Source organism: Cyanistes caeruleus, chromosome 17 (assembly GCF_971803275.1).
Source record: "Cyanistes caeruleus chromosome 17, bCyaCae1.hap1.1, whole genome shotgun sequence".
NCBI classification, from domain to species: Eukaryota; Metazoa; Chordata; class Aves; order Passeriformes; family Paridae; genus Cyanistes; species Cyanistes caeruleus.
In genome coordinates this window covers 5,766,320-5,785,324 of record NC_141717.1, presented here as the reverse complement: position 1 = coordinate 5,785,324, position 19,005 = coordinate 5,766,320, and the positions used below count along the sequence as shown (strand labels likewise).

General features: G+C 43.8%; 1 protein-coding gene across 26 annotated transcripts in view; it reads left to right on the top strand.

Annotated features, from left to right (window-relative positions):
* The first annotated feature begins 2,356 nt into the window (after positions 1-2,356).
* Positions 2,357-19,005, top strand: part of USP7 (ubiquitin specific peptidase 7) — a 70,887-nt gene continuing 54,238 nt past the window's right edge. The window contains exons 1-2 of one of the 26 annotated variants that reach the window (XM_086855015.1): positions 2,357-2,448; positions 3,339-3,482. In XM_086855015.1, the coding sequence (XP_086711141.1) occupies positions 3,401-3,482 (82 nt within the window). In that variant the 5' untranslated portion in view covers positions 2,357-2,448; positions 3,339-3,400. Of the gene's footprint in view, positions 2,919-2,957; positions 3,483-19,005 lie in introns of those variants that run through there. The other 25 variants (XM_086855001.1, XM_086855008.1, XM_086854995.1 and 22 more) reach the window with 25 other exon arrangements.

Sequence of the window (19,005 nt, the reverse complement as noted above, 5' to 3'; positions counted from 1 at the left end):
GTAAATATCAGTAACCCACGCCAGAGCTTTGCCCAACTTTCCTGCACAAGGAATTTGCCGTCAGAACTTCAGTGGACAGCAGTCACAGGAGGATGTGGTGTGCAGCACAGAAACAAATTTGTAAGAAAATAGGAGGCATTTATGGATCAGCTGGATGAGTAAGCGATTTGGAGTCAGAGCTGGAATGGAGGCAGTGGGAAGTGCTGGCAGCAGTGACATGGCCAGGTGGTTATACAAAGGTGACTGTCCTTTCCTCCAAAGGGCAGAACCTTCGTGTCTTGTGCTGGAGAGAGATGAAAATTCCAGGAGGGAGTAGCAAAGGGTCAGGAACATTCAGCAGAGGTATTATTCATGTAGTTAGCATAAAGTGTTAGCATTATGTTGAGATCTGGACTTCACCTTAGGCTCAATAGTTAATAAGATTTCTATTTCCTGCTTAGAAACAATGGAATCACACTGCTACAATCACTGGCTGATGGTATAAAATGCCTGCTATTTAATAATTTCCTAAGTGCATTTGATATTACTATATACCCATACTTAAAATTTATTCCCTCTTAAATATAAATACTTGAATCAATTCTCAATAGTTTTTTGCTATTTTTGCACAATATAAATGACACATTTTCATATGCCTTTTCAAAACATTTTGAAGTACTTTAGACCTTATTGTAGCTGGACTCTTAAAACATAAAGTCGACTTAAATTAGGAATATACAATCAAGTGCTGGATATTGATATGTTGCCTTCACAAACTGATGATGCATTGTTCCCACACGCAGCTAATGACAGGAAAATTCCTGCCTCTCTCTTCAATACTACCTTTTCCACTTTTCCACAATAAAGGATTTGTACAGATGAATTTTGCACAATTTTTGCTCCCCTAAAACAGTAGGAATTTTGGAACATTATTTCAACATTTTTGGAAAATTATCTACCTTAAAATGAACTGAAGCTCAGAGAAGTTTTTGTATACAAAAGAATGTTTTTAAGGCTTATGGTAACATCAGCCTAGAGTTAATTTTAGGCACTCGTTCTTTGCAGTAGTGAAATTGTTTTTCTCTCTTGTTGCTTGCCCACAAGCCCCGTGTTGGTGGCTGAAGAACCAGGTAATAACCCATAGCCACCTCCTTGTGACATACTGGTTCATCCTGTATTGGGGATCACTTGGAAGGGAGGATGGAGGGATGAGTTTAAACCTGTGTATGATTTAGGAGGTTGGAATGGAAGTTGTTAGGAAAGAGTAATTGTTCTGGGAGGTAATTATAGGGAAAGACTGGCAGTGGGGAACTCAAAGTTTAGGACATGAGGAGACTAAAGATACATGCATCAATCTCTGTCTGAACCTCTGTCCTAATCTTTCTCTTTTGCTGAGACAGTGTAAACCCAGATTTGGCAGATTTGGCATGTTTTTGCCTGGATCAATAGCAATAAATAATTTCCAGATTTGTAATTCATTTTTCTTTAAAACGCTTTTGAAAATTCAGAGGAACAGGGAAAGTCAGAATATACTTTCTGAGAGGCAAACTATCAAATTAAGTGCTTGTAAAACCTGATCCTCCCACTACTATCCTCATCTTTGCTTATTTTTCCATTTTCTAGACATGGAATTTACTTCTTAAGGCAGAGTTTCACACGCTATACTTGGAAATTATTTTCCTCTCCTGCCCATCCCTGTAGTCTCCTGTGCTGCTGAGAAACCAGACACATTGAATTTTCCCCTCAGATTGGTTCTGCTTTGCTCATTTTATAAACTAGAAAAACAAATAGTTTTAAAAATTCATTTATGTTCTTGCAGGCAGACCAGCACTTCTGCTTAGGTACATTTTCAGTCCCTTCAGGAGGCCCGATTTTGCATGTTCTGAGTCCTTCCCTTTGGAGAACACCCTGCTGCCTGCTTCCCAGGATCCTGAAGTAAACACTGGACTGTTTAATGGAACTCTCCACGGCCTTCCAACTACACTTTCATCCTTAAATTCAGCTGCTTCCTTCATTGCTTTAACCTCGGCCTGGGCCAGCCAGGTATTATTTATTCATCAGCACCCCTGCCTTCTCCATCCATCCTGGGAAAACAGACAGGTCTCTTCCTTAGGAGCGACTACATTCTCCAGACAAGGCCCATGAAAAAATAGCTGCATGCAGGCGAGGAACTGGCTTGTTTACAGCAATTTTTCCCTTTCCACACATCACACAAATACGCCCTTTACCCGCCCGTCCATGCCGCACAAGCGGCAGCGGGTGCCTTGCCAGGGACGGGCCGAGGCCCGCGCAAGGCCCCACCTCGGGCACGGCCCGGCCGAGCCCCGGCTGCGGCGGCAGCCCCGTGCGGGAGGCTCCGCCGTGAGCCGCCGCACAGCCCCACACCCGCGGGCCCGGGCGCAAGAGCCCGCGGGGCGCCGCCGGAGCGGGGCCGGAGCCCGCGGGTCCCGCGCGAGGCGTTCGGTTTCGGTAGGCGGCCGTGCGGGGCTCCCTCCGCTCCCCGCCCGGGCCCGCACGGCGAGCGCAGGGCGCGGCCCCCACCAGCCAGAGCCGGGGCGAGCAGCGGGGTCTCCGCCGCAGCGGCCGGGCAGGGCCCGGGAGCAGCAGAGCCGCGGCCGGGCAGGGCCCGGCGGTAGCGCAGAGCCCGGCGCTCTCCGCGCAGGTGGCGGCGGCCCTGCGGAGAGGCCGCGGCGGCAGCGCCGGCCGGCCCCTGTCCCCGCCCCTCCGGCCTCCTGGGGCGGCGGCGGCGGCCGCGGCGCTGTTCCCCTCCCTCTCTCGCTCCCTCCCCGGCTGCGGGGCTGTTCCCCCTCATGCGGATGTGACATTTCACGGCGTTACCGCAGCCGCCATTTTGAGGCAGAGAGCGCTGGCGGCGGCGGAGCGGCAGCAGCGCGCCGGGGCTCGGGCGACGGGGGCGGCCCGCGGGCCGGGAGCGGCGAGCCGGGCGTCGGCCAGCGGCGGTGCCGGGGCGCCGGGGGGGGCGGGAGGGCACGGCAGGGGCCCCGCGGCGCCTCCCCGACTTCGCAGCGCCGCGGACACCTCGCCGGGGGAAGGGGAAGCGCCGGGCGCCGCCGGGCCCTGACTCCGGGTCTCCCGTTCCCCCCTCCCGGTTCCCTCCCCTCCGGCCCCCGGGGAAGCCGCCGCCCCCGGCCGGTCCCTCCTCCCAGCCCCTTTTCCCCGACCGGGTGCCGCCGCCGAGATTGGGCGAATAGCGAGCAAATACGTGCGCGTCTCGCTGCCTCCGCCGGCGCCCCGCTCCCTACTCGCCGGAGCCCCGCCGCAGCCCCCCGAGCCGGGCGCCCAGTCCCGGCCGCTGCCGAGGCCCCGCCGCTCCTCCGCCCCTTCCCCTCCCGACACAGGCCCGCAGCCCCCCGCGGGAAAGGCCCAGCCCGCCGCCGCCGAGCCCCAGCCCCAGCCCGACATGAACCACCATCAGCAGCAGCAGCAGCACCAGAAGCCCGGGGAGCAGCAGCTGAGCGAGCCCGAGGACATGGAGATGGAAGGTAAAGCCGGGCAGGGCCCGCGCCCTCAACTCCGCGGAGAGTTTCCCCCTCGCCCCTCTGCCCCACTCCCGGGGATCCCCCACCGCCGCGTCCCCTCGGGGATCCTGGGCCTCCCTCCGCGGTAAACACGCTCTGCCCGGGCCGCTCCTGCTGGCCCCGGCACCTCCGGGGCGCGGGGAGCGCTGCCCGGCGGGGTGCGGGGGGACGCCGGGGAAAGTTGCGGTGCGGGGCCGGGGAAGGCGGCCCGGGGGGCTCCGCAGGAATTCGCACCGCGGGAGGGGGAGGGCGCGGGGGAAGCGCCGCTACAAAAGGAGCCCCGCGCCCCCGGACCCTCGGAGCCTCCCGCCGGGCGTGGGGGCGAGCCCGGGGGAGGGGGGCACGGGGGTCCGGTCAAAGTAGTTGCCGTGATCCCGGGCCAGGGTTTTGCCCGGGGCGAGCGAAGGGGACGCGGCTGTCGCGGGGCTGCCCGGCGGGGCGGGCGGGGGGCTGCAGCCCTGCCCTGCCCGGCCGCTCATTGTATGCAGGCAGCTACGCTGCTCGCCATTTTTAATTAACCCTCCTCCGAGGGTTATTTACAGAACCCGCTGCCGGCCGGGCCTGCGCGGGTCGGCGGGCAGCGCTGGCCATGTGTAGCGCCTGCACAGCCCGCGGCCCGCATCCTGCACCGTCATGCAGTTGCGCTGGCTCCATAAAGGAGGCACTACGTTTGCATGTTCCCTACCCCCGTCCGGTGTAGTCTCCAGTGGTGCCTTTAGCGGGGCCTTTTTCTTTTTTTTTTTTTTTTTTTCTCCCCCCCCCCCCCCCCTTTTTTTGCATTGTGGTGGTGTTTTTGCACGCCCTGCCCTCCTCTGAACAACACCTTCCGTCTGAATTTAACGCTGTAAAATTATTTTGGGCAAATGTACGGCAGGGTTTCGTTCCCAAAGGAAGGACGGCCACAGTGAGCTAGCTACTCGTACCGATTGACTTGGAGGTCAAAATCACCAACTACCTAAATATCGTTTAGAACGCCTCGCTGTGAAGATGACAATTCTCATTCAGCTGTTTTAGTGAAGAGTGACATAAATAGTAGCCAGCACAAGATGTTTAGCTTAAAAACGGGACAATCGACTTTACAAATGTATCTTTCTGCTAAATAATAGCCACTGAAATTGGGAAGAGTGAAGGTGTTTCAGTGAAAGTTTGTCACAGTGACTGTGAGATTACATTTCAAGATTAGACAGTCATTACATAAAGCCTGACTTTTTAAAACATAAGTGTTTATTTTATAAAATAATGGCTAAAAGTTATTTACTATCTAAGTTACTCTTAAGTTCTGTTTTATTAAAATCTCCAGATTGATGTTTCTATACAATGGGACAAATATGTAAAAGGAGGTGTTTTAAAATACATCTCCTATTTGTATACATACAAGTATTAGCATCTTGTGGGTTACAGTTTCCAGCAGATTGTTTGATAGTTATTAATAATCTGCATTTTCTCAGTGTCCTCTTCAAGTCCTTTAGAATATTGACCATGTTTACTGTTTTTATTTTGGATTTTGTGGGCTGGATGCTCTACTATGCTGGGCTGACTGTGAAATGCTGGACATTTTTATGCAGTTTAAGGGAACTTCTGGATTGCACCATCTCTGCCATTGGGAATACAGTAGTTCAAAATACATGCAGAAATACTGTCATGGTTGTGAAAATCATGCTGGTGGCCACTTCCATTGGAGGGAAGAGTCTCTGCACATGTCAGCATAGTGACACTGAAAATACATCATTGTCTCAGAGATCTATTTCAAATCTGCTAGACCACATACAGCTGATTCCAACTGATATGACAAACTTGGTATTTTTTGAGACTTTACAGAACTGTCCATTTATGTAAAAACAAAACCAGTGAAGTTTAGCCTTTGGAGGTTTATTCCCATACTTGATTTTTCTTAGAGAAACATGTTAATTTTACCAGACTGCAGAGATCAGATTATTGCTAACTTTTATTAAAAGTTGACATCATGGGTATATATTAATTTAATGTGTAAAACAGTGTTCATCATCTTAATATATGGATGTTTGTTCTTTCTTTAGGGATGTTTTCAAGCAGCGAGGAAAAGACTTAATAACATGTAGTTAGCTTAATTTTAACATGCACAGAGCAGTATTGGATGCCATTCTTCAGTGAGTGATCACATTAGATTTAGGAGGCATGTGAAGAATGCACAGTGGAAAATTGCACATCTTGATTTTAAATTACTTGAAGGTTTGCTTAGTCTGTGTACAGCTACACTAGATGAACAATTTTTAAAGAGTGAAATAACAATTTCAGATGTAGTAATCGAAGTGTGGAATTAAACTCTTAAGTGTTGAATCAGATATGGTATTTTGAGTGTTTGCTCTCATGTCCCTGTTTTTCCCCTCCCCTTTCCCTTATGACTAATTTACTCTTCCTTGATGACCTCATGAACGCCCTGTGTAAATGAAAGTACTACTGGACAGGGCTTTTGGACTTCACAAGGAATGAAGACATTCCCTTTAGAAAGAAAAATTAATCAGTGCATCACGGAGGAGAGAAGCAGTGACAGCTGTGGTAAGGGCCAGGTACATGCTCAGCAGGACCAGGGTGATGTGGCCTCACTGCTTGCAGTACTTGCTGCAATGCTGCTGTGTTACCAGTCACCCCTTTGTGTATTTAGTCCTGTTACCTGTGGGTGTTAGTAATCAGCTTTAGCCTTACTGGCACTTGCCAGTAGTGATATGTGGACAGAGAAACTTTAAATTTCAGAGCACCATGGGGGTTGTGTCCCTGTCGCTGAAGGCAGCTACTTCCCAAGCTGAAGGGACACTTGGACAACACAGTGTTTTCTGCTGCTGGTTGTCCCCTCGTGTGCCACACCAGCAGTTGAGCTACTGCACCTCCCTGTGACTACTTTACAAATTATTACAAACACAAAGTGTGGGGTTAAAATGCAGCTCAGGTTGTTAATTGGGTTCACCCTGCAGCCCCATTTAGTGTTGTGTGAATGTGGTGGGGGTTTGGCATTGGGGCAGGAAGGAACAAGAAGGGCAGCTTTAAGTAGCACAGATGCTGACAATTACTTGGCCAAATTCTGTCACTAGTCCTGGATTCTGTGTGCACCCCTCATTTATTCACTGCTGCATAAAAGCATGTGATTCTGGCTGCCTTGGCTGCCTTTGGGCCAAAAAAGAGTGGGAGTGTGCAGATGAGCCGTTGGTGCCTGGGTGTTAGATAAATTAACAGTTTGGGGTGGTGATTAGTAAATTATCCTGTGGAAATTCTGAAGAGTTTATTTGTATGCTAAATACATTTAGTGGAAGAAATAAATAGTAGTTTTTTCTGTACTGTAAGTAGGGTGTGTAGTTTGCTTTATCATGCAAAGAATTAGGGCTCTAGCGCGTTGCTAGTGAGTTGCTCTATAAAGTGTAATTGAATCCAAGTCTGATACTTTATATATGCTTCCACTGTAACATCTTTTCACAAATGTGTGAACTTCAAAGAACTCGACTAAATACAAATCAACAGTTATTGCATAGAATTCTTCCATGAAAAGTCTCATTTGCAGTTTAATAACCGTAAGTTTCCCTTATTTATAATTCAAATCTGTTTTGTTTTAGGTTCAGCCTCTGCCTGTAGTTCCATAGGTATGTGTGTTTCTCATTAGGAAAGTTTCTTTCCTGAAGTAGCAACAGAGTGTCACAGGCATGGAACATGCAGTGACTGTTAGTTCAGGTTGAACACTTGTTTTCTGTCCTTGTGGGACAGCCTCTCAGGCAGTGCTAGCTTTCAAGTTTTCCCTTAGTTTGGGCAATTTAAAATTTAGACTTGAATTTCAGGTGGAATGATGCAAGAGATGTACAAAAAACCACCCAGGAAAAATCTGACGTGTCTGTGTGTATGTGAAAAGTTTAAAATCACACTGTTTTGCAGTTTCCCTGCAAAGTTTATGCTTCTTGCTTGTTCCTGTTCTGCTCATTACTGACAGAATTTGCTAGATTTCAGGCCCACTGTGGAATACTGGTCTCAAATACTTAACTTATTTTTGTCTGTCTTCTGAATGCTTGCTTCCCTCCCATATTTTGTCCTCATTAGTATTCTCAATTCCTGGCAATTTAATGTCATTTGCATACATAACACAGTGTTCACTTCTTTTTCTGCTTGCTTCTATGCCTTCCTCCTGAAGGCCTGTATCCCTCTTTTTCCCTGCACTCCTTTGCTGTCTTCTGTGTTGTTTGTGTCCAGGTGGTGATAAAATGGGGCTATGTGTTTGAGAGGAGAATATGCAGACTAATTTCATTATACAGCTGTGGGAATCTGTTTATGTGTCCTTCCTGTCCCTTCTCTCCAGCGTTTTCCATAAAATAGGTGATGGTCAAGCAAGGGAATATAAAAATGCTGATGCAGTGGACAACAAGCAAAATTAGGTTAATTCTGGGGTTATACCTAGAGCAAAGAACCAGGCCCAGCCTCTTACTGCCAGTAATGATCGTGTTTGGTACCTCTGGAAACAGCTTGCTTGGCCTTGGGAAAAGATGTGCATTGGATCATTCTCACGTAGCCACTTCATGACAACCAGGAAAACGGCCTTGGTGGCTTCTGAAAAGCACAGGCTATGTCTGGAGTTCCCTCTGTGCATTCTCTATAAACTGACTTCTCAGTAAGTTGTCAGATTTAGTAAACTCTCTGTGAAGAAGTGGAAATAGTGGAATAGTGGAAAATGTATTCAAGCTTCAGACAGAAGTGTGATTGCATGCTCCTCAGGATGAGCTGCGTATCTCAGACTTCCTTGCAGCGCTCCAGTTGTTCCACCCTAATTTGGAAGCGGTAAAAAGTGCTCCCTGTTGTTCCTCAGGAGTTAAATGAAGTAACAAGCAGTCAAGTTGTGTGATGAGAAATAATAAGACCCCAACCTACTTTAAAAAAGCAGGTGAAGATGGTTGCTTAAAACTAACCAAATCAGTTTAATTGCTGCAAAGTAATTTATCACAAGAGAATCTAAACAGTGCATCCAGCCTGTAGTAGTTAAACCAGTTTAGCCAGTACATCTTGCATGACATCATTTGATATTTGGGGTAAGGGTGAAAATGAACTAGTTTAAAGCTTGTGAAGCATCCAACTTTTCTTGAATGATAATAAATTTAAAATAGGGCATTGTTTGCTTTAGTTTGTGCTTTGAGGTGTCTCAGATCAGTTGCTTTAGTTTGTGTCTTGGGGGTTTAGGGCTTAGGGCTGTTGATTGTGAGGGAGTAAAATATTGGGTGCCTTGCAATAGAAGTTATTAGCAATCCATAGCAAGTGTGCTTTTTCCTCTGAAATATATATGTGTATTAATATATTCAAAATCTGCTGCATGCTGATTTGACATTACCAGCAACAAGGTTAACAGTTATTATAAAGTGATCTGACAAGTGGAAGGGAGGCTGGAGACGGGCTATCATATTTGTCAGGTTATTAAATATATAGTGTTGTTTTCTGAAACATTTCTGTTGGTCACTTAATGTATTTTGCTGCAGTGGTTATAGCATTTTAATTTCATATAGTAGCAAAAAGAGTGAAAGTGCACCTAATCAGTGGCAATGGCTATAGCATAATCTGTGTGTATTGTTGCAGGCTTAGACTGCAACATTTTAACATTTCTGCTAATCCATTTATTTTTTATCCTGCTTTTCTGATGGTAATAAAACTATTTCTGTAAGTCTAGAAAGATTGAATAGGGTTTGAATTACTTTCCAGCAAAATGAAGAATGGTCAACTTAGAAACAGTGTCTTATTCTGACTTGGATTTTTCTAGATTCACTAGAAGGCTGAGATTTTGTTGACTAGAAGTAATTTGGCTTGTGGAAATTAGTAGATGGATTTTGAAAATACTATGCTGACTATTTCCAGTTTGGGGAAGACAGTGTTAGCCTTTCTGTGGTGTCTAAGAATCTTGGGGATTCTCTTCAGAATTTAAGAATACATTTGAAAACTGTTTTATAGTGGACTTGATATGATCTAGAATATCACAGTTTGATTGTCCAGTGTAATAGCATGGGTATATTTGTTAGGCAAAATGTATTAAAAATATGGAGATTAAGTGATAAATTTTGAGAAAATTTAAATTCCATGCTGTAATCAATAAAACATAGCTCAGTGTTTTTAATTTCTCTTTGGCAGCTGTTCTAAACATTACTAAAATAAGTCTTTCCTGACCCATATAATAGTGAAGATTTAAACAAAACCATCGTGCTCTGTAGCATCAAATGTCTTAGGAGAACAGGATGTTCACTGTCTGCAAACCTGAGTTCTCCCTGTCTGCAGCTGTAAAGTGAGCTCCAGAGTGATGCCACTCAGAGAAGTTGTGCCAGGGGCATCCTGCTTAAAATGGGGAAGAAAAAACACTGTTCCCTCAGCCTGTTCTTGCATATGTGCTGGTGTATGGTTCTAGACAGTCTCCCAGGTGTCCTGGACACCATCAGCTTTTCTGCACCATAAGCTTCCCCCCGGCTGGCACTCCAAAGCATAATGCAAGCCAGAGGAAGACAATGTGGACAGTGAGCTGGAATGTCATATGAGGAGAAAGTTCAAAATAGACTTTTTTTTTTATAGCAGTACTGCAGTATTTTGCAGCCTAGGAGAGGTGATGAGTTTTTTTAATATAGTCACATCTCTTGGATATGAAACATAAAATTGCTGGGAAACAGAACTTGGAGCTTTATGTTGTGTGTTAAGAGGTTTAATGCACTCCAGTAGAATTTGATTTAAATGCAGAAATCTGTGAAAATTATTAAGGTAATTTTTCATAATTTCTCTTTTCCTAGTGTAAATAGCAAAGGATGTGTAGGAGTATCATTGGTGTTCACTGAGCTCTAATCTAGATCATCTGATGATTTCACAAGGTGCAGTGTAAGGATGTTTTTTAAGGTTATGGCATCTCCAGCTGAGCATGTGTGTTTTGGTAAGGGTCTAAAGACAGTTCTGGTTTAGGGTTCTAAGTGTGACATTATCCTAATACAACAATTTGATGAATCTCTGCCTTGTTTGAAAAAAAGGAATGGTTGTATTTTCCCACAACAGAGATTTTCATCCCCATGCATTTCAGTGATTTTTCTGATATTTCTGATACTGTTCAGCAGAACTTCAATGGAGATTTTGGTAAAAGTGTGAGAATACCTATTAAAACTTGGTGATGGTTTTAAACTCCAAGTACAACTTAGGAGGTTTATATTCTTCCTGATAGATAGATCAGGCATTAGTGGTGTAAATTGATTTCATAAAACACCTAGTCATTGAATTAAAAATGTACAGATGTTACATCTATCTTCAGTAGATAAGGTAACAAATTGTTATTTATTTTAATATATGATATTTAAGAAGGGAGAAATCACACTTCTAAGAGGAGAAACAGACTTCCCAGTATAAGACCAACATGTTGTTGTGGGAGGAAGCCACCCTGTCCAGGCACTGGGGCAGCTGTGCCACCCCCTCTTGTTGCTCCCATGTGCAACTGAGCCCATATTCCTCAGCAGAGGAGGAGGACTGCTGGGTAGGTGCTTTGAACTTGCCCATGTTCTGCAGTACTCCCACTGTGCTGGACATGGTTGTGGCAGTGGCAGAAGCTTGTATGCCAGCATTCCAGTGTGCAGGTATTAGGATCTGAAGGTTGGCCACCCTGGGCCTGGGGTCTGTACTTCATGCATCACTGTTTTGCCCATCTGCTGTGGTAAGGGACTATTTTGGATCTGGTCCTACCAGGCTGTCTCAGCTCCCTGTATGACTGTGCTGTTTAGCACTATGCAGTTTTTGGACAGCAACCTGTTGCACTTTTTAGTCTTGACAGTCTCTAATTGCTTGAGAAGAATGAAGAGATTAAGTGTGAACATTTTATCTTATTTCTATTATTTTTTTTCTTCCCCCCTCCTCCATCTGAAAATGCATATTGTCTTACTCAAGATGGAATTCTGAATCCTAGTACAGGGTCATGGTGATTTCTGCATCATCTTTGTTTTTTTTTCCAAGACCTGAGATCATTTCATTTGGAGGTGGGGCAGAACTTGGATTCTTCTTTCCTGCTCACAAATCCAGACAGCTCTCTTGATGCAGCCACCTCTTTGCTGCTTGGTAGTTGTGAAATGTGACTCAGTTACTTATCACCAGATATTTCTGGTAACCATGATCAGGTAACAATTTTTAGACACAAGTTTTCTTTTGGTGTGTATCTTAATTCTTCCAGTTGGATAAATGGTTAATTTGCTTCTGTTACAGATGTTGGAGCTGACTGGATTCTCATGCTGCTGTGTAGGTATACAGGCTTCAGGTCCTAAGACAATGTGATCTGTACTTGTTGTAAAAGGAAATTTGCTTATGCAGAGTCTGTGTGAAACTTTTACTGTTCATTAAATCAAGCTAAGGATTAGTTAGATTTCCTTCCTCCTTGGGAATAGCAAGGAACTGACCTCTTCTAAAGAATTTTTCACCTGGTTACGTGTTAGTTGCTTAATAATGTCAAGGGGTGAACCTAATTCTGGAGAACAGGAGAAACCATTAGAAGTTTGAACACAGAGATAACTCAAATGTGTCTGTATATTATATGAATTAAACAGTGGGTCACAAGGCATGTACAAAACGCTCCCTGCTAGTAGCAATTAAGAGTAGTGGTGTTTCACAATTTCCATCTGCTTTCCTCTCCTTCTCATTCTTCCTGTGTGGCTTTCACCTCCTCTATTTCAGTCTGTTGCAAATACTTCTTTCACGCTGCATCAAAAAAAATAGTCCCCTTAGAACCTAATATAATACTTTGTAATATTTCTGTCATGCCACAAAGGTAACCATAAGCTTATGTGTTGGGGCTTCTTTGTTTTTTTTTCTTCCTAAAAGTGTCCTTATGGTTGAGGAATTAAAAATAAGAAACAGTAAAATAAACCCCAAGTCTTCCAGAACTAAAAACTGACTAATAATTTTTTTTAAAAGTAGTTAATTCTGAAAGTTTAACCACAAAATTTTATAATAGTTTTTCTGCTTTGAATATACTTCAGTTCCATATTGATTTTAAAGTATTTTCTTATCCTCAGCAGATTAGTCTTGTTTTTTTCCACGTATTTTGTTCATCAGGCTCACACTTCGACCTCATACCTGTGCCCTGGAGTGTATCACCCAAAGCAGGAGAAGGTGAAGGCTGGTGAAGACATCCTGGGAAGGATGTGGTCCTTACTGGGAAGGATTCTTGTGGCTTCCCTCTAAAGGAGGGAAGGCTGTGCTGCTCCTTTGCTTATCAGCAGAGCTCTGCTGGGGAAATCCTCTTGATTTTGATAATAGCACAGATTAATGGGAAAGTAATTAGAAAGTTGCACAACAATGGATCTCATTGTGCCTGTTGATAAGTCATGACTGTTGTGTCCCCTGTGCTTGGCTGGAGATCAGGAGTCAGAGCCAGGGGCTCTTCAGTCCCTGCAGTTGAGCAGGAGCTGAGCTGGCTCTGGGGCATGTTGGGGTGTAGAGGTGGGACTGAGCCTGTTGGCATTGCCACTGAAGGAGGGTGTGTGGAACCTCAGCATCTGTCTTTAGACTTTTAAACTCGGGATAAAAACACTTCAGCTCTATTGGTCAGTGACCTCTCTTGCTGGATTAAGAAAACATTCCAACTAATTCTGTAAGACCTTTCAGCATCCTGCAGTTACAGTGAGCTGAGTGCAGTGAGAGCCCATGCCTCAAATAGCAAATAACAATTAAAATGAGCAAAAATTTAGATATTATATGCCACCTTTGAAGAGTAAAACTGAGGTCAAACCCAAGAACAGTAAGTTATTCCTTGTAGTAAAACTTACTCAAGGTCTGAACATGAGCTATGGGAGCCTTACTTATCCAAATGTGTAAACACATCCTTTTGCTGAAGAAGCTGTACCAGTAGCACTGAATTCAACACAGACTGCATCTTGAAGGCCCATTTTGTTCAATATTATTATTATTATTATTATTATTACCTGTCTTTTGCTTAAATTAGCCTAGCAGAAGCCCACTTAGCAGGTGTGCATGCTTGACCTCTCTGGAGCCAGAGGTATCTCCCACATCCAAGGAATCTCTTGACTGATACAGTGTCAGGTGGCTGTGCAGCAGTCCAGCTGAGAATAATGCCTGCAAGAAGGAGTAACTTAACCCAAAATTGAGCACAAGCTGCAGGGAAGGTCCTTGATTTTGGTCTGGGCACCAGACTTCATTTTGTCAGATGACTTTTACATGCTGCTGAGAGCCAGGGGAAGAGTTGTTTCTAGTTCACTTTAATGTTGCTACAGAGAAGAGGTTGTCTTCTAGCGCAGGGTTTTTTGACCTCTGTGCTTCCCTTTTGCCTCCTTGCTCATAAGGAGATGAATGAAGAGATCTGAATTTAAAATAACTTCCTTATTTTGTGTTTATTTTTAACCTAGCTCAGTTCACTGGTCTGCTTTATTGTTTGGCCCCCAGACAAGTGGGTCAACTGTACGGAGGAGGCAGGAGTAGGAGAAAACTCTTGAGCCATTAATGGCTTCTATAACTTGTTTTTAAAACATACCCAAGACCCTTTATGGGGCACCTGGACCTGTCTCTCCCCCAAGAAACGCATTGCAGGGCCATAGAAAAGTTCAAAGGTATAAAATCCAAGTTTACAGAGCTCTTAGTACAGACACATGGTTTTACCATTATAAAAATTGAATGTTGTTCACACTTCTGGGGATGAAATTGTTCCTATTACAGGTCTGCTTCTGAATGTCTTCACTTCTTTTACTTATTTTTTTCTTTTCTTCCCACAAGGGTATTCCGTATAGCTTAATATAGTTTCTTGCATTTTCCAACCTGGAGATATACCTGAAGGGTCTTCAGTTTTTTCACCTGTACAAAGTAGGTTACTATTTTCTGATTCAAGTACATGTTAAAAATTCAAACAGTTATCTAATTTAAATTATAAATTTAAATAAAAATATAAAGTCATATAAAATAATGATCTAAATGTATCTGTGGGGCTTTTAGTCTCCTGTCCAAGTTGTCTTTTCATGTGGGATAAAAATTTCCAGCTTGCATTCAGACCTGGAGTTGGTGTTTATTGCAGCTGTTTGATCAGCCAAGGTTTCTGGACAATGTAATGGTACTAATTTAAAGATGAGACATTGCTTTCTGGGTGTATAATAAAGGTTTTTAGCAGGTGTGTTAGAAGCAGAGAGTTTCAGAGTTAACCTGCTTCCTGATCTGGAAAGCTTGCAGAAGAAGATGCATGAAATTTCTGTCACTTTGGATTCTGCTTAACGTGTGCCTATTGCTATTAGCATCACATTCACAGGTTAGACCTAAGAAGGTAAAACTGGCTTAGAACTGATGAGCTTAATGCTAGCCAGGGTCTAGTTAGCATAGCTGGAGCAAAATGTTGGCAGAGATTACCTGGGCTAATGCTAATTTTTGATCTCTCTTTTTTAATATACCTTGAAATGCACATTAACCACCTCAGTTGCATGCTTTATTAAATCAAAGGATGGGTGTACAATAGAAGTATTTAAAATTTTGGCAGCATACAGCTGTGTAAATAGGTATTTGTGTTTTCTGGAGTAAGAAATTTTTTAAAGTAAGTGCAGTTGTTGAGTAATTATGGTTGATTTCTACCATAGGTATGGACTGTTGCCTTCTGTGAGAAGCTAGCTAAACTCTTGGTGTTGTAAACCTGCTGCTGTAGTGTGCAGTTTTGATTTGTACACCATGCTCAGAAATTTGGGGAGGGGTTGCTTCTCCAGTGGGGATGTACTGCACCCCATAGGCAGTTAATGTGGCCCCTGTCCTGTTCCTGACAGCTCTCCTTCCCAGCGAGCCATCTCCCAGCTGGGTGACCTGTTAGGGTGGCAGGACACTGCTCTGTGCCCCTTTGTTTCCCAGGTGAGGGTGCACCAAAGGCAGAGGAAGGGCTGCATGGGAGGAGAAGCTTTGAAAATACATAACTGCTTCCAAAATAAAAACTTTGCCCTACCTCCTGGTCCAGTTCAGAAGGGTAGCTGGAGAAGTGAGCAGCTGGGAAGAATGCCTTGTTACTGATTGCAGCCTTGTCTAGGTGCTCTTTGGACCTGAACAGAGGAGAGGCTGAAGGGATACCTGCTCCTTTTTCCTGCTGCCACTGAGAAAGAAGATGGTTTGTTAACTGCCTGCCAGGCAGGGAGTGGTGCCAGCACTCAGCTAACATGGAATTTTTAGTGGTGTTTGTTCACTTCAGAAGTTCAGCTTATATTCAGAAGATGCTGTATACTTGGCTGTGTTGTGTGGGCTTGAATTTTCTGGGAGCTGGAATGCTTTCCTCACCCTACTGTTTTCCTTTCCCATGTTAATTCACTCACCAAGATCTGTAAATCCTGTAGTGGTTGAATGCATGCAGATGCCTCCTTGATCTGCAGAGAAATTTGGACTGTCTCTGTAATCTTCAGCGGCAACAAAAGCTGTTTTAAGATGCTATTTTAATGGTAGTTCAGCACCTGAATATACCTGAATAATTTGATTTGTGGCGTACCCAGATCGCTTAATCACTTTCTGTGTTGTAAGATTTGGGAGAAAATACAATTTGCTGTAGATATGCCACTTGTATTGGTGAGAAATACCTTCTCCTTTCCATAGAGTTCTACCAGCTCTTTGAGATGTCTGTTTTCAAGCAACAATAATAAAATATAAGGATTGGAGTTAAGGTGTTCGAGCTATACTGAAGCGCATTTTACCATTTTTAAGAAGTTTGTAGAGCACCAGTGAGATAGCAGGAGCCAGCAGGCCAAGAACAGCTCTTGTGTGCACATCGTGTACCTGCCATCTGTGTACATCATGTACCTGCCGAGGTTTTCACTCATCCTCTCTGTATTTCTGAACAAAAGTCAAAAACTGAAAACCCTTAATGCCCTAGATGCTTTTTGTCTCCTGGTTTTCTTTCTGTTTTCCCCTGAAGATAAAGCATCATGGAGGTTACAGACCTGTGTAAGCGCAGATTCTGATTGCTGGATGTGGAAAAGCTATTGCTAATCCTGTTCAAGATCTGGCCAGACCAAGTACACTAGCATGTGAAATAAAATGTAGGGTCATTTCTTTGATTTCAGATAAAGTATTTATGTAAATCAAGTATTACAATAGTAGGGCTGATAATACTAAAATAATCCTAAATAAATACCAGTACTACTGTTTCTGATTTATTCCTCATGTACCAAACAGTGTGAAAGCTGTATCCTTGTTGAGTCAATCTGATTGCATTGTTGTTAAAACCGATAACAAAAATCTCATGGAAACTCTGCACATCCAGCAGACTTTTTTCTCTAAAAAGAATGTCATAGTTGTCCCTAGAGCAGCAGTTGTAACATGCAGTTAATGCAGTGCAGGCAGTGCTGTTGTGTAGCAGGGGTTTGTCACTCCATGCTGGTTCTTAATCTCGGCTGCAGAGGGATGCCAGGATTCTGCTGGAGTGCGTGGGACCAGTGTCTTGAGTTTGACTGCATGTGTGCAAATGCATGGGGGATGCACTTATTGGTAGATGTGGAATAATCTTTCCTCTTCCCCAGTAGCTGGAGCTCAGCATTCAAGTGGAAGTTCCCTGTACAGCTCAGTAGGGTGAGCTCAGAGTTGTGCCTGAGAAGGAAATTTGAAGGGATTGGGAATATGCTCAAACTTCAGGGGTAATGGAGACAGGGAATTGGAATCACTACTGGCATTAAAATCCTTACATTTGTAGCCTTTCTTTTTGCTTGAGAAATTAGTGGTGTTGATCTGCAAATAGGATTTGCAGAAAATAATGAAAATACCCTTCTCCGCAATTATAAACCCAAATTTGGCTGTGAGCATTGGATGTGTTAGGTATGATGGCAATAGCAAAAGCTAAAACCAGGTACCTGTAAGTTAATTGAAAGGTGTTTCACCTTTTTTCTGGGGTCATTTATTCCGTGTCAGCACTTTGAAGTAAATATTTTAATTTTCAAAGAAGAGGCATTTGCAGTGTTTTGAACACTGAACACCTTTTTATCTTGCATTGTGCAACCCAGCAGTAGTGGATGTGGTATTTTCCCTGTGTGTGCAGCCTGGTCCTTGGGGTGCATTGCCCATCTCCTGCAATTCAGCTGCAGGTGGCTTAAATCCCAGGGCCCTGCTTTGAGAAGGGCAGTATGGGGAGGTCCTATGGCTTGATAGAAGTTTTCTGATAAAATCCCAGAGATCTCTAGCATCCCACAGATAATCATCTAGATGTTTAGTGAAATATCTTGTTTACCCAGATTGTCAAAGTGAAACAGAAATATATTCACCCTGTCCTCTTGTCTGTGTTTCTCTTTTTGGTCTTGTGGGGTTTCTTTGATCTTAAAGTTTACTGAAAATACATCAATAATAAAACATACATAGGGACATTAAAATACCTGAGCTTGGCCATATGAATTAATAGTGTATGTTTATTTTAACATTTTTATGGTCAAAGGATGTAATGGGGGAAAAAGGTACATCTGCTAGGTAAAAATCTAGACAGTGTGTTGTGTCTAATGGGGTTTGTGAACAAGCTTAAACAGGTAAAAACTCCAGTTACATGTGCATAAATAAATTTCCTGTTGTGTAGCTTAGGTGTTTGGAGTATGCCAGTGTTGTGTTACCACCTGGGTAAACACAGTGCTGCCACTTGTAGCCACCTGGTTTCTGTAGGTAAGATAACTGAATATTCTTTCAAAGGCTTGGTTTGGTTCTTTTGCTAGTTGAGAGCTGTGTCACAGAGAGTGGCTTCTCCTCCCTGATAACCTCCAGCAAAATAACCACTGAAGTAACCATTGTCTTTTCAGTCCCTGTCTATTTTATCTTTTTAAAAATTGTCTTTTATATCTCTGCTTATTTTTTATTGCAAAGACACAGTGTGTCCCTTCCTTTCTTTCAGACAAAAAGTTTCCCCTTCCGGAAGGGATAACAGTTGCAGTTAAATTATTACCGTCTCTAGTAATTCTTAAATGCTGCTCTAATTCTGACTTTGACCAATAACATCTGGTGTTTGTTTCAGGTTTGGGAGAGACCAGACTGTAAAGGCATTTAAATCGTAACTCTCTGCTTCAGTTCAGTTAGTTTAGTCCTTTTTCAGTGAAAAATCTGCAAATAATGCGCTTTAATTGTAGATACTTTTGTTTTGGTATGTACTTCTGTTTCTTCAGCAAGATCTCTTAAATCATGTCCTCTCTGCTTCTGAGAGAAGGAATATCCTTATGGCTTCTCAATTGATTTTTTTTGGTGAAAAAGGTCTGGAGCTAAGGAAGTGCCAGGAATTACATACTAGAGAGTTTGTGGTGTACCTCTGTGTTTGGGTTTATTTTTCTCTTCTCTCCTGTGGTCCACTGCCAGGCACTATCCCATGCTCACACCCCTTCAAGGAAAACTCTTAGCAGTTTTAAAGTCATGGAAAAGCAGTCCAGGAAAAAGAGAGGCAAGGAGGGTCCAGCAGTGAGAAGGACTGCCAAAAAAAAAAAATCAAAAAAATCTGCTTTTGTATGCTCCAGAGATATACTGCAAATAGTGAGAGCTGTGGGGTAAAAGTTGTAGCAGG